Source organism: Lytechinus pictus, chromosome 2 (genome assembly GCF_037042905.1).
Source record: "Lytechinus pictus isolate F3 Inbred chromosome 2, Lp3.0, whole genome shotgun sequence".
NCBI classification, from domain to species: Eukaryota; Metazoa; Echinodermata; class Echinoidea; order Temnopleuroida; family Toxopneustidae; genus Lytechinus; species Lytechinus pictus.
Genome location: NC_087246.1, coordinates 15,127,541 through 15,142,673, shown reverse-complemented (window position 1 = coordinate 15,142,673; position 15,133 = coordinate 15,127,541). Strand labels below are relative to the sequence as shown.

The 15,133-nt window shown below is 32.7% G+C and overlaps 1 protein-coding gene across 1 annotated transcript in view; it reads left to right on the top strand.

Moving 5' to 3' along the window:
* Positions 1 to 14,695, top strand: part of LOC129284251 (uncharacterized) — a 125,782-nt gene extending 111,087 nt beyond the window's left edge. The window contains exons 136-150 of the mRNA XM_064110650.1: positions 617 to 736; positions 1,087 to 1,203; positions 1,814 to 1,927; positions 2,285 to 2,398; positions 2,935 to 3,048; positions 3,592 to 3,705; positions 4,209 to 4,574; positions 5,206 to 5,322; positions 6,760 to 6,882; positions 7,464 to 7,583; positions 8,720 to 8,833; positions 9,595 to 9,714; positions 10,541 to 10,654; positions 11,032 to 11,148; positions 11,476 to 14,695. Of these exons, the coding sequence (XP_063966720.1) occupies positions 617 to 736; positions 1,087 to 1,203; positions 1,814 to 1,927; positions 2,285 to 2,398; positions 2,935 to 3,048; positions 3,592 to 3,705; positions 4,209 to 4,574; positions 5,206 to 5,322; positions 6,760 to 6,882; positions 7,464 to 7,583; positions 8,720 to 8,833; positions 9,595 to 9,714; positions 10,541 to 10,654; positions 11,032 to 11,148; positions 11,476 to 11,657 (2,066 nt within the window). The 3' untranslated portion in view covers positions 11,658 to 14,695. The remainder of the gene's footprint in view (positions 1 to 616; positions 737 to 1,086; positions 1,204 to 1,813; positions 1,928 to 2,284; positions 2,399 to 2,934; positions 3,049 to 3,591; positions 3,706 to 4,208; positions 4,575 to 5,205; positions 5,323 to 6,759; positions 6,883 to 7,463; positions 7,584 to 8,719; positions 8,834 to 9,594; positions 9,715 to 10,540; positions 10,655 to 11,031; positions 11,149 to 11,475) is intronic.
* The last annotated feature ends 438 nt before the right edge of the window (positions 14,696 to 15,133 follow it).

Sequence of the window (15,133 nt, the reverse complement as noted above, 5' to 3'; positions counted from 1 at the left end):
AACAGTATGTACATTTTATTATGACTACCCAAAGAATAATCATGATAATGATATTCTAAAACATTCTGTGAGTGTTTTTGAGTTTCAGTTGTATATGTTCAGGTTTAATTCATAAATGAATACTTTATTTTACATTGTTAGATAGATTGCATTACTGTAATTGATTATGATGGGTATGATAATGTAATGAAGTGGAATGCTCATGTTGCTTTATTATTTTTTGTGGTGCTAGTGAGAGATCCATAAAAAATGTGTATACATAAAGATTATTGATGAAATACAGACTGGATATTTAATCATTCGTGTCAATTCTAAAGGTTCTTGCACAAGCAAAATATACATCATTTTAAATTCTACAGTCATTTTCTTACCCATATCTTGGTGTGCATGTGGTTTTCATTGGTTTGTTTTTAGTAAACATAACCCTTCTGCAGGTGATCTTTGGAGTAAATGCTTCAAATTGAAATACTTTTGTGATAAACTGCTGTTTAAAGTCAATGCATGTTACACTAAAATGCTTTCGAGAAAATTATATTCCTTTGCATGTGCCATGGGCTATTTCTTTTCTATCTGCAAAATTTGCATGGAATTTTTCTGACCCTAATTTCCCTTCTAGTTATCAACTACTGCGAGAGTGATCCATGTCAAAATGGCGGCGCTTGCCAACTGATGCAGAACATGTATGGCTACATGTGTGAATGTCCTGTCGGCTATGGAGGAATCAACTGTGAAATTCGTAAGTTTGCTGAACTGTGTATTCTAATAGATTGAATATTAACCCCATTACATTTTGAAAGATTAAAGAAAAGAATGGATAAGTAATGCAGCCTTCTATTAAAACACTTTTTTATACTGAGATGAATAAGCATTTTTTTGTTGTACGAATTTGGTACCCGAAGATGATCTGATTGAAGATCAAAAATGCTGTATACATTCATCGATCCTTACTTCAGTAAACCCATGTCCTTAGAAACAAAACTTAAAATTTCTGTATTCAACTTTTCGTTCAATTTTTTTCATGATTCATAATAATTTATGATTTTATCCAAGAATCTAAACCATTATTTTCTATTGTTTATTATTCAGTCGTTGATACCTGCCTGAGCAATCCATGTCTGAATGGAGGTCAATGTATTGAGCAATCCGGGTTTACGTATTCATGTGTTTGCACCAGCCAATGGACAGGAAATAATTGCTCTGAACGTAAGTTTCTAAAAATATATTTTTCTGTTCAAGAAATCATTTTTATCCATTTACTTTAAAATCATTTTTGCCTTCTGATATGTGTGGCAATGACCTAATGTTAGATTGTAAATTCTGAAATACTTAAATCATTAAATCTATGAAAGTAAGGATTCATATTTCTTAGTTTTTCAATTTAATCAATTTAAAGCATCTTTCATTAACATTGTCACCATTCCTTGATGTATTTGTTTCTTAACATATGTGGATTGTGAATTGTGAAACATTTACATATTTCGAGATGATGTCTGAACAAGGTAATATGATTTTTAAAAATCCCTTTATTGTGCCATTTAACTGGTTGCTGCGAAGTCATGCTATACAAGAATCATTCAATCCTAGAAAATCAATTGCAATTCTCAGGATTTAGTTTTCATTCATCATAGTTCTTTCCATTTATCTTCCTTTCAAATATATCTCTTATCACAATAATAATAATAATAATAATAAACAGTTATTGTATAGCACATATCACAATTATGAATAATGTCTCTATGCGATATAGAGATTTGTGCAGCTGCAATTTATCTTAAACAAAGCTGTTGATAATTTGTTTTGATTTTGTTGGCAGCTGTGGATGCATGTGATAGTAATCCTTGTGAGTATGGTGGAGAATGCACAAACTACTTCACATACTTCGTCTGCACCTGCCCTCCGGGACGATGGGGTTCCAGGTGTGAGAATGGTAAGTGATTTTTTTTTTCAATGATTAGCAAAGTTTTGGGGAAAAAATAATTCAGGCTGTCTATAAAGGAGGCATTAGATAGAAATACACTCATGTTGAAAAGTATCTACATGTATGTGAGCACTGGACATATTTGAATTCTGCATTTGATTTATGGTATATCTATTTTTTTCTTTTTAGATTAATTATAGATGAATATTGAATAAAGACTATTTTAAAAAATATAGGCGAGCTTTTGCGGGATACAAAAAATAAATATTAATTAAAAATTGAAATACCAAAATATGTACTTTTATAAAACATGTGCATTTGTGGTAGACAGATTCTTACTTTGAATTTCATCATGTTTTATTTTAGATTTTGATGAATGCACAAGTAATCCATGCCTTAACAATGGATTCTGTGAGAATGGAAATAATACCTACTCCTGCACCTGCCAACGAGGCTTTGAAGGCGATCATTGTGAAATCAGTAAGTGAAACATTTTGTCAAAACAACTGTGCAAAGATTATCATGATGATGTCGATCATCAATATGATCATAATGTAATCATGCACATTATGCTGTTCATGAGGATAATGATGTTGAAAATTTTGAAGATGTGATAATATTGCAAAAATTTGAAAATGAAAATGATGACTATAATGATACTTGTGATGATAGTAGGAAGAAGAGTGAGAACCAGGAAAAAGATAGCAATAATGACAACAGGTATTACAATAATGATATTCATAATACTAAGTTAATTAATGGATGAGGATAGTAATGATGGTATTGATAATGAAAACGTAATTACAATGATTATATTGATAACTTTAAAGTTTGAGCCACAATTAATCGCTAAAGGTGTAGTAATGTTAACAGAAACATGTAGATACAAATGAATGAATCTCCTGAAAAACTCTATTAACTGTAAAAAAAAACAGGTGGCAAACATTGGTACTTCAATCTACTTAGTATAGATACTTGATAGATATTTGATCATGTTTTCCTCATTTTCTTAACAGACATCAATGATTGTGATTCAAATCCATGCCAGAACAATGGCATATGTACAGATGGGATCGACCGGTTCACCTGTACGTGTGATACTGGATTCACTGGACCTACATGTGCAGAGCGTAAGTATTCTCTATGTTTTTAAGATTGCAGCTGATATCATATCCCTGAATTAATTTCACATTTGATAATTTGTTGCTATTTTTGCGTGCACTTTTGTACAGTTAGATTTTTTTAATGAAAAATCGCCTACAAATAAACGCTATTTAAGTTTCACATGCAAACCGTCGTTCCTTGTGTCTCTGAATAGATAAATCCATTCATACCTCATTGGTAAATTTCAGATAGCAAATGTCCCAACAACTATAACATAGTAACTTGTTTCTCCTGAATACTTTATTGTCTTGCTTGTGTGTACTCTTTGTTTCTTAAGACAGTAATGGATAACGATTTCACATGTAATTCTGTATTTCCATTAGTCGATACAAGCAATGCTTGTATTAATGGAGCAAACTGTAATAATCTCCTCAGTTAATGTAAATCTTTATTGTGATTTAAACTTGCTCTAATACCTTATCCATCATGCAATTCAAACGTCTTTAATATTATAAATGATGGATAAACAGTGCTGAATAACGATTAACCATGTTATAATTTCTATTCAGTGCTTGATACATGTGCAAGTAATCCTTGTCTAAATGGAGCAACCTGTAATAATCTCTTCAACTCGTACCAGTGCCTATGCCCAAGGGGGTGGAGTGGCACAAACTGTGAATCAGGTAGGTTGAATGATATGTATCTTTAACTGTTAATGTTAGTTGATTCCACAGAGTTTGGTTTATTATATTCTTCCTGATACATATCTTTATGGTTAATAGTCTACAGTTCTGCAGTTAATGGAAAATGTAACAGCTTGTCTGGTTTAAGTGTTTCCAATTCATGAATTCTTTAATTAATATCCTAGATTATATTATATAGTATCTATATTGTAAGACTTAGAAAGATTGGGCAGTATAACCCTGAAATAATGTTATTCAAGATTCAAGGTATAAGTCAGGATAAACTAATTGTTATCTCTTTCATTCACGATGCATTACACTTGTAGATAAATTACTGGCCGTTGTTTGATAAATATATTCGCTGTGACATTATCATATACTTTTTTGCTAACACAAGAGTCATCTATTGCATTGTATCCATTTAACTTCCTGTGTCTGTATTCCATAAGTATATTATATGGATTTTCTACTATATTTCCCTTTTTGTATCTTTCTATCATCAGTTACCAGCTGCAACGTTGACTACTACCTGGAAGGATGTGCTGCTGTAGTGATCACTAGCCCAAATTATCCTGGAAGCTATGATGACAACAATACCTGCTCCTGGCTGGTCATCTCCAACGAAAGGAACCGCCTGCACATCCAGATCACAGACTTCATGACTGAAGATTCTTATGACACCCTAGAGATTGGCGGTGGCGCCCTCATTGGGAACCCAGTTTCCCTCTTCTCAGGTGGAGTCCTGTCGGGACCTGAAGAGCCTGTGAACTTCACCTCAGCTCAGACCACCATCTGGATGCGATTTGTCACTGATCCCGATAAGAGTGAGAGAGGATTCAGAGCTGTGGTTACTGATCTTTGTGACATTGGTAAATAGATTTACTTTCAATGAATAAGCCATCATTTTATTTTTTATTTAAGTCAACAATCCTTGAACTATTATAGATACCTTTTGATACATACGGATACTTTTGAATGCAACCTTCTGTCACCTCTTTAGGTTGGCTGGATCATGTCCTGGTGTGTTAGCGTCAAACTTATGTTTCACTGGTTCACATTACGAAGTCTTATTCGGTCCATTTTGGAAGCTGTGGACACTGGGTGCATTAACTAAGTCATTACTCAAGACTATTTCAAGGTTTTCTCATTTTTATGTGAAAAGATTTCTTACCTTTCTTAGTGACTGACCTAGTGATATACAATGTTTTATCATGACCTCTTGTAGGCCTATGTACCTGACCTAGATCTGGCACTACCTCCTGGTCATATCTGTATCTAGATGAATATTTATTTTATTATTCAATCACCAAAAACACTATTTACCACTGGAAAATCTTGGTAAAATGTATATTTAAAAGAGTTGGTTATGATTATAAACCTATAACAAAATGTGGTTGTGATAATTTGGGTATTATTACCTATTATTACTTAATCATGACTCATTGGTCACCATTCATCTGAACAAGCTTGTGTGCTTTCCCCTTACTTTTCATCATGTAGACTTCCCGTGTGCAAGCAACCCTTGCCAGAATAATGGAGAATGTGTGAATACCAATGACAACCTCCAGTATTTCTGCAGATGTGCTCCAGCTTTTACAGGCGATAATTGTGAAATTTGTAAGTACAATGTATTTTTCTAAATGGAATAAAGAGTGGGAATGTTTGTTTTCAAATGTGAGTTATATATAGATTTACATCTATAGTTACATTGTTATTACAAAGATACAAGTGCATTAAGATTGAAACAATTAAACAAATTATATACAAACTCAATTTTAATCAGTTCAGTTTATCATATGGTACAAATTCTGAAAATAATGAAATTGATATTAGATACAAGAAAAGTATTGAATTACAACATGGAGCAGGTACAGGTTAACTTTGAGAGACTAAAATTTAAAAATCAGAATACATCACCAGTAATCAGAGGTGCGATGAAAGGTCTCAAAAATGTTGTTTTTAGTTGGTATAGCCTTATACCATTTTATGAACTCAATAGGATTTGTCTTATTATAAAGTGTTTAGAACACTGATATTTTATTCTTAATATCAAAGAAATGAAACATATATGAAAGCAAATAATCATCAATATGTATTGGCATAAATCAATTATTTTTATTTTTGTTTACTAACTTACCCTGCATTTAATCGCTATGTGTTTCAACTTTTCACAACTTTATTATTTGCTTGAAATCATTTCAACTAGAAGGAAAAGTTGGACATAAGTATATATATAAGTACATAAAGTTGGACATGATATTGGGACATGAAATCCATTAATTTGCCTTTAAAACGGTGTGTTGTAAATACTTAGTTAAAATTTGCTTCTTGTATCAGGTTCTTGGTTTAAAACTTTTGCAGCATGAAAGTGTACATCATTTTCTTGTTTATATAATTCAAGACTATGCAGCTAGTTCTTGCTCATCTTCTCTGGTAGCTTTGTAATTTGGGGGTATCAGTAATTGCATGTAATTTCTTTGTCCTCTACACACATGAATAGTAAACTCTTGTAAGAAAGCGTGTAATCAACACTTTTTTATGGATTATGCATGATGGGTATAAAGAAAATATTCCTTTGCATAGTGTAAAACTTCTTTCAATCATGAACATCAAATATATCTACTTCTGAACCCGCTTCCATTGGTTTTGGGTGTGCAATAGAAAATACTCAATAGAGATTTTATGATGAGGCACATTAATTTGTATAATGTCTGATATCAGATTTTAATGGAGATTGTGGTTATGGTTATGGTGTTGATGATGAAAGTATTTGGATGATTAGTGATACACAGTATGAAGATCGTTGAATAGTTTTTATCTAATTTTAGGTATATTTTTATTATGTCAGAGGTTTTTTTTAATTACCATAACTAATGTAATTTCTCCAGATATTTGGTAACGACTATTGTTTCATATACATGGATTTTTATGGTTGCTATTTCACTGTGTCTTTTGTAAAGGAACACAATATTGAACAGCATTGATTTCCAAATAATACTGTTGTAATTTTCTCTTTACAACTTGTGGTTCCGTCATATATTTTTCTTTTTTTAGCTGTGCCAACACCTTGTGATAGCAACCCCTGCTTAAATGGCGGTAGCTGCTTCTTCAATCCCGCCACTGATCGGTTTGTCTGTGATTGCCCTGATGGTTGGACAGGCACTAATTGTGAAGAAGGTATGATGAAGATGATGGAGGTGGTAGTGGTTGGTGGTGGTGGTGGTGATGATGATGATGATGATGATGATGATGATGATGATGATGATGATGATAATGATAATGATGACGACAATGGTAAATATGAAAAAGAAGATGATGATAGTGATGGCAGTGGTGAAGATGCTAGTGGTGGTGATGATGATGAAGAAGATGGTGTAGATTTTGGTAGTGGTGGTGAAGATGCTTGTGGTGGTAATGATGATGATTGTGGTGATTGTGATTATGATGCAAATGATGATTGCAAGACCAATAGTGATCAGACGATAGTAATGGTTGAGTTTGTGATAATACAAGAAAGCTGTAGATAGAAATGGCAATGATGATTGTGACCGTGGCAGTGATGATGATAATAATGGTGATAGCAATGGTAGTGATGATGAGTATGATGATATTAATGTTGATAATCGTTGTGTTGACAAAAAATGTAATTGTCTATTGCAATGTGATGCTTGAGAAGGACGTATATGTATCAAGTCTGATTGAACCTTTTATTACACATGAATTAATTTTTATCCTTTTTTTTCTAAACAATTTTTCAGAAATCATGATCATGTGCCCTGAGGGTTATTGTTTGAACGGAGGAACATGTGCTATCGATGTCAATGAGCAGCCACAGTGTAGCTGTCCAGAAGGATATGTCGGTGACAGATGTAACATAGGTATGGCCTCAATCCTTTATTATAAACTCCCCTCTGAAAAAAATATATTTTTGATATTCCTATCTGACAAACTTTAAGTATGCTTTCTTATACAACATTCAAATATGGAAGAGATCTTGCTCATTTCTAAAGTTCATGACAAAAACGTAACATGTCTTTAAAATTCTGAAAAACACACCCTTACACACCAAAAAAATTCCTTTATTGACAAACAATTATATCAATTTTTTTATAGTCAAGAAAAAACACACCAATATGGTATATGTAGCTATCATATGAAAAATATTCATGTTAAATACTCCTAGCATTTTTATCAGACACTGCAGGTCACTTCAATAATTATATTTTTCTTGAATGTTAAATATCACTTCCAAGTTCAAGTTTAATGTATACATATGATGGCAAGCAAAATTTGAGTGACATTCAGACATTCAATTGAAATATATTTGTCTCCATCTGCAAAGACAGTATTATTTTATGTTTACTATCTTAATATCTACAGTAGATGTAAATGTGTTCAATATGTGAATATTTTTATTATGTGGAAGAGATTTTGTGAGTCTTTCGATTCATTGGCAAGAATCAGTATAATTGATACGAGAGTTAGAATAAATATTGTAATGGGCTGTTAATGATAATTATAATGTTCTTCAACAGTGACAAAATTGTGATTTAAGAATACAAATACTGCACTGTATTTGTGTTATCTGAAACAGATAAAGCTAACTAAAGTATTATCTCTACATAGTGATACCTAACAGAGAAACTCCTTTTTAGATATCATTTGACCTACATCTACAGTTCATGGTATAAGCCATTCGGGAATATTCTAAGAGTCAATTTCACAGCCAGCCTACCCAAAGTAGATGTTGAACAGTTTTCTGCAAATACAGATATTACCCCCCCCCCTGGAAAAATAATGATAATGGTATTTTACAATTAAAATATTTTCCTGCAATTCATTCACTCTGGTACATGAAGAACAATACCAATGATTGAAACTTTCGAGACATATTTGCCATCTGCTAATGAAGCATAATGACTGGTGTCAAGAGTAGTGATCTGAATTAAATGTAATTCTAACATGTTTTCTGAAGCAAGTTTCTGAAGTATGATGGGATATATTTTCATTGCAGAACAATGTCCTCCTGACTACTGTGGTGTGAATAGTATCCAGTGCTTTGTTGCCAGTGCTGGTGTTTACTCATGTCAGTGCACAGCAGGTTACACTGGATCACAGTGTGAAACAAGTATGTATACAATTTCTTTCAATGTCCAATGTAACTTTTTTTCTCTCTCTCTCTATCCCTCTCCCATGATTTCCTTTCTCTCTTTGTTTATTTCTAGCGAAAATATTAATGTATAAATGATAGCTCAGTTGGTAGAGCTTGGGTTCGAATTCCGGTGACCCAGGTTCGATTCCCTCTTGGTGCGCTAGCTAGTGCCCTTTGGTAAGCCATTAATCCTCATTACCAGGTCCCTCAGAGAGGACCAGAAGACGTTGGTCCTCTGGTTGCTTGCTTACAAGTATTCATGCTTTCTTAGCAATCAGGTTTAAAAAAAATCACCATTTACCATTTATATGTACATCAAGTTTGTGAATCATCATATTTCATTTGCATAGTAAATGGGCAGTGACTATGTTGAGAAGAAAATATATTTACCAAATAAGGGCTATATCAATAACATATGGATAGCGCCAGAGTATTTTGATATGGTGAAGTGCAAGATGACTCAGATGTGAATTAATTTCAAATTAAATGATAGTAAATATGCAGTATAATAAAATCCTCTCTCTCTGCATACCTGCTGTTCGTACGCTCTATCAAATTTTCATTCATTTGAATGCAACCTTTTTTAGGGGTCTGTGCCTTCTATACATTTTTTACACACATGTATTGTTCCATTTACTCCTTTAATGACCATACATGAAGAAAGACAGCCCCATGCCCCATGTAAAATTGATCTGCGTATTCATACCTCTCTGTCTCATATTCTTTTTTGTCTGTAGATATTGATGAATGTGGAAGTGACCCATGTCAGAACAATGGTGTATGCATAGATGGTATGAATGGCTATGAATGCCAGTGTAATGACATGTTCAGAGGTAGCAATTGTGAAATACCTTCAAGTGAGTATCATAAGCTTTTCTCTCTTTGTAATGTCTTTTGGCGCTACCTTATAATGGTTCCAATCATTTGTCTTTTTGACATTCAAAGCTAATGCAGCCATATCTTCACACATGACATCACCGATTCCAATGTCTTTCTGTAGATTGCAGAAGATATTTGAATCAATCCTAACTTTGGAAAGTCAGCATTGTCATTCTTTGAAATCAAGAATAACCTTGAATATATATTTTCAGAATAGATTACATAATGTTGTAGTATCATTGATTTGACTAACAAGCATGCTCTGTTCTGTTTACATATGAAGTACTGTGGCATTGCTTGATTTCCATACTATGGATTATTTCTAAATAATAATAATAAATTCTAAATGTCTCTCGGGTCTTAGGTTGATTATAACTCATTAATACAAATAGTTTCTGGTACATTTGGGATGATATGAGAATTTTCATATTCTGTTCATCCCCACAAAGGCAGGCTTTATCACTATTGTCCCCAATCACCAATCAATGAAGTTATGCAAGGTATCCTTGAATTTGTTGAGACGGGGAATATCTATGTGTATATTTTGAAGAATGATCATTTCCAAGAAATTGAAATTAATCATAGCTATTTGTACTTCAGTTACAATAACATAATGACAATATTGAAATTTATATTCTAGTATGGAGAGAAAGAAATAAGAGATGAGTACCTTGGCACAGTCTAAATATTGTTAATTCGAATCGAAGATTTTTTTTTATTAATTTGATTCTATGAATGTGATAAGTTAATCGCCTATTTTGAAAAAATCATCAACAAATACTTGAATGCTTAATTTGTTTTCAGATGCTTGCATTGGAAATGAACCATGTGAGAATGGGGCTGCCTGTATGGCTGATACTAGCGGTGTCAACTTGTGTGTTTGCACTCCAGGCTTTGAGGGAACCCTCTGTGAAACTCGTAAGAAATACATTCTTTCTAATTATTCAAAGACAATAATGATTTCAGGATATTATTCATGCCTGCATCCAGATTTTATCAATAATTAATGATTCTACAGGTTATCATCATTAATTGTATAGCCATCAATACTGCCAACATGAAATAGCATGTTCTGATTCATACACAACCATTACTTTACTTACCATCGTCATCAATATTGACATAAATTTTGACATCAATATCAGCCTCGTCATTGAGTTCACCATTACGACTATCATTATTATACAATTACAGAATAGTCTCTATTCTACCATTTTGACAATGTGATTCCTGCCTTCACCAATACATTGATTACTATTACTTAAAATCTTATTGCATTCTTACCGTTACTACAGCCATCAACGAATGTTCAAGCAACCCATGCAGGAACAATGGAGTGTGTATAGATAGTCTAGACCGATATGTCTGTGTGTGCAAAACTGGTTTTACAGGAGACGACTGCTCAGAAACTTGTAAGTTCACATGATTTTGTCAAATATCCTAAATAAGGAGGATGAGAGAGAAAAGAGGAAAAGGAGGAAGGGGAAAAAGAAGAAAATGAAGAGGAAGAAGATGATGAAGAAGAAGAGGGGCAGAGGACAGATGGAGTGGAAGTAGGGAAGGTAGAAAGAAGTAGAAAGAGGGAGAGGAGAAAATACATGTATTGGATTTCATTTACTGCTGTTTGTTTGTCATTTTCATTTTAACAAAAGACTGGGTTCTTTTGACAAGATAAACTTACAATTAGAAATTTCATCTGTAAACATTTGTATGTATAAACTATTATCTATCTCTTACAGCTGATGGTAATAACAACAACCTTCCCCAAGCTGATGCGAGCAATCTCCTTATTGAGCCCTGGTGGATAGCTTTAATTTGCCTGATTGGCCTCCTCTTTGTCATCTTCATCGTTGTATGCCTCTGCACAATGAAACGACAGGATGATCTAGACAAGAAGAAACTAATGGCACTCAGTGCATAGAAGATGGAATGTTACCAGACCAGGCTCATGCGCCACATCAGTAGATAAAATGCATGAAACATTAAACGTCATGAGCTTTGACCTTTCCTGGACTTTACAAGAACAGCTTTTAATTAAATCGTAATCAATGGAATGGGACTAGGTCTTTGCAATTCTTCCTGCATAATAATATGTTAATTTTTTTAATGAATAGAGCATATGAGAAATTATAAAAGTCATTTCAAAGACACTATAATGTTACATGAAAAATAATGTTGCATTATAATTATGTCAAATGCTCCACCTTTTTCTAAATTCGAAATGCATAAGCATACATGGAAATGAATTTGAACGACAGATCATTGTGTGCTTTTGAAGTGAGTTATCATAAATTCTGTAAAATGGAATCATTATATTTAATTACATGCAGCATGTCCTTCAAAAAATATCTTTCCACTAAACAACTACAAAAGCAAGTATTCCCAATTGAGTGCTCTGAAATAAAAAGCCCATTAAATTTTGTAATTTCTATTTTACTTTAATTGGTATTGCTTCAATAGTTTTGATTAAACAGTCCATAATGTAAGTGCTTCAATGCTTTTCAGCCTGGGTAACTAATAGTTGCACTCTGTATCTTTAGGCATAAAGCACTATATAAATCCAGCTATCAGCTATCATTATCATAACTGGGCGTGGTGGCGTGCGCCTGTAATCCAAGCTTTGGGGAAGTTACAAATTGATGCAGAGGTTCGAGGTTCGAGCCCTGGTCACGTCTTTCGGATAGTGACGTTAAAGGTCGGTCCCAGACGTAAATAATCATATCTGATTGATACACGTCTGACAAAACTCAAATACACACACACACTCATTGTTATTATGAAATTAAAGGTCAACATGTCCCTCCTTTGAACATATCCAAGAATTGACTAAAGAAATTTCTCAGATCTGACAAGGTGAATCAAGCCATCACCATGATTTTAAAAATGGCAAGAAACTCCCACTGTAAAGATTATTGATGATAGTATACATCACCCAATACACGATAAATGTTGATTTTTGACAGTGATATTATAGGGATACAATAAAAAGAAATACAACAAAAGATGTACATTGAAGGACTATGTAACCATAAGTAGAGCACATAAAGCAAAAATTATCAGTCAAACTAAAATTTGATTTGTTTTCATTTTAAAAGTTAATAAACCTGACCTTATAAAATAATAAAACAAGAATTCAATATGAAATTGAAGCAGAGGACAAAGTAAGCCTATTTGGTAGTCTATATTTGTAGTATAGTGTGAATTACCCTTAGTTAAACTGGAAATGGGCCAAAAAGCAATGATGTTATGGAGGTATTTGAATTCAAAACTAATAACCGATACCTATACTATATTTATGGAAAGTACAAAATTGATTGGGCTTTTTAAATCTCTAAACTCAAGTGAGCATAAAGCTTGAATTTTGTAATTATTCAGAAGTTTATGATAAAGCCATTTTATTCGGCCGACACACTGCATTCGCCCGACACACTGTACTCGCCCCAGCTATCGAGCATTAATGATGAATGGTTTATTTTATAGATAGAATCCTCAATTTCAGAGGTTGATTTAAAAAGATTGTTAACATAATTATGTTTTTTGTACTGATTACGATGAAAATCTGGTAATTGTTTTAGATGTAAGTTTGAACGTCAGTGCCGGACATTGATTAAAAAAAACTCATGGTGATTGTATTCTTATAGAAAAAAAGGTGGTTTTTGTGTGGATGTATTGAATATCTGTTCTATTGATTTGACTATGTGTGATGAATCTATCTATGGACCACCCTGCAGTAGTCAAACGGAAAGCATGGAGATAAGAGAATATATTCATGACAATATGTATTCATTAAAGTTAATACGTTTTATAAAATCAAGTATTCGAGGAAAGATATATATCTAAAATGGATTGGGTAATAATATTTGACTAAATTGAAAGAGGTAGTTTTCCTTACAACATACAATTTTCAATTCTGTTAATTGTTTGATATGCAAACGTTTCACCAAATTTGATAAAGATGTTTTGTTTATCATTATTGGTGTTGGTTCTTTGTTGTGTTTTGGGGTATTTTTTTAACTGTCTGATAATGATATTACAAATGCTGTATTTAAATAATGCATGCTTAATCAGTATTCCAAATTATGGCAGTGTCTTTCGAAATCCAAATAGCTTTCAAATAAAAGCAATAATTGTCCTTTTTCTCGCTGTTCATCTCATATTACGGGCATACTTGATTAAAAAACGCAATTACTTATCCAATCAACCGGGCTCAAGTGCCTTGTAATTTGTTCATATTAAAGTTATTGATTGTAATTCATCAATTAATCTATTCTTTCATGTTCAATGATAATATATTTTTTTCCAAATTTGTTTTTTTCTTTATTGATTACTAATATTTGTATTTATGTTTTTTAATGTGAAATTAATTTACATTTAATGCAAATTACTTGAAAATAAATTTCATCATTGCCCAATAGTCTTTCAAATGGGAATTAGAGGTTGCGCAGTCGACTTGATTAAAAAATTATTTTAATTTTTGAACATTACACTTAGATTAGATCTTTAATTAAATTCTACTTCAAAAAAGTCTGATAATTTGCACTTATTCTCTATTCTGATCATATATATATAGTGTGCATTGATGTATGTGAAATATGCATTTTTCTTTTCGCGTTTAGTAGTTTTACTTTTTTTATTTCGTATGGGAAATTTGTGTGCCATGAAATTCTCATTCTTTTTTGCATTAATACGACAATGATTTATACATATGTTGATCTTGTAGATCTGTAATTTTAATTTCTCAGCGTCATAAACTTTTATATAATGGAAATACTGTTCGCTTTTACTGAAATTTGAGGCTATGTAGTTAAATTTCCTTCTCATTTTCCCCATAGATTTTTAGATTCCTTCCTCTATTGTAGAACTTGATCATTTTAAGTCATTCATCACTATACAATATATTTCAACGAAGTTATGAAATGTAATGATTTTTATATGAAAATAAACTTATGAATATTGTAATTTCCATTGTTTGCTGTTATCCAATGTTTTAGTGTTGTATATCTTAAACATCGGGGAAATCTTATCTGATTGAGGGACCCTCCTGAAATGATTGTCAGGTTTATCATAGCTTGAGTAGTTTGTGAAGTGAATTAAACGGGAGTTCACACTTGTCTGCTGTGAAAGCCCTTCACTCGAGTTAAGGGTCTGAATTGCAGCCTACTCATGCCCTGTTTACTGAAGGCCCTCTTTGAAACAGCAAGTTTTGTACATGTGCTATAGTCTTTGCGTGCATGGAGACACACTAGTTGATCAAAGTTTCAATCAGGGTCTGTGCCTTCAGACTAAGTTCACACTGACGATAAGTTGGTTTGATAAAGGCAAAAAAAATTACATTAAGATATCAAAGATTTGGTGCAGTCAATCAAAGAATACGAAAGAGTATGTTATTTTTTGTAT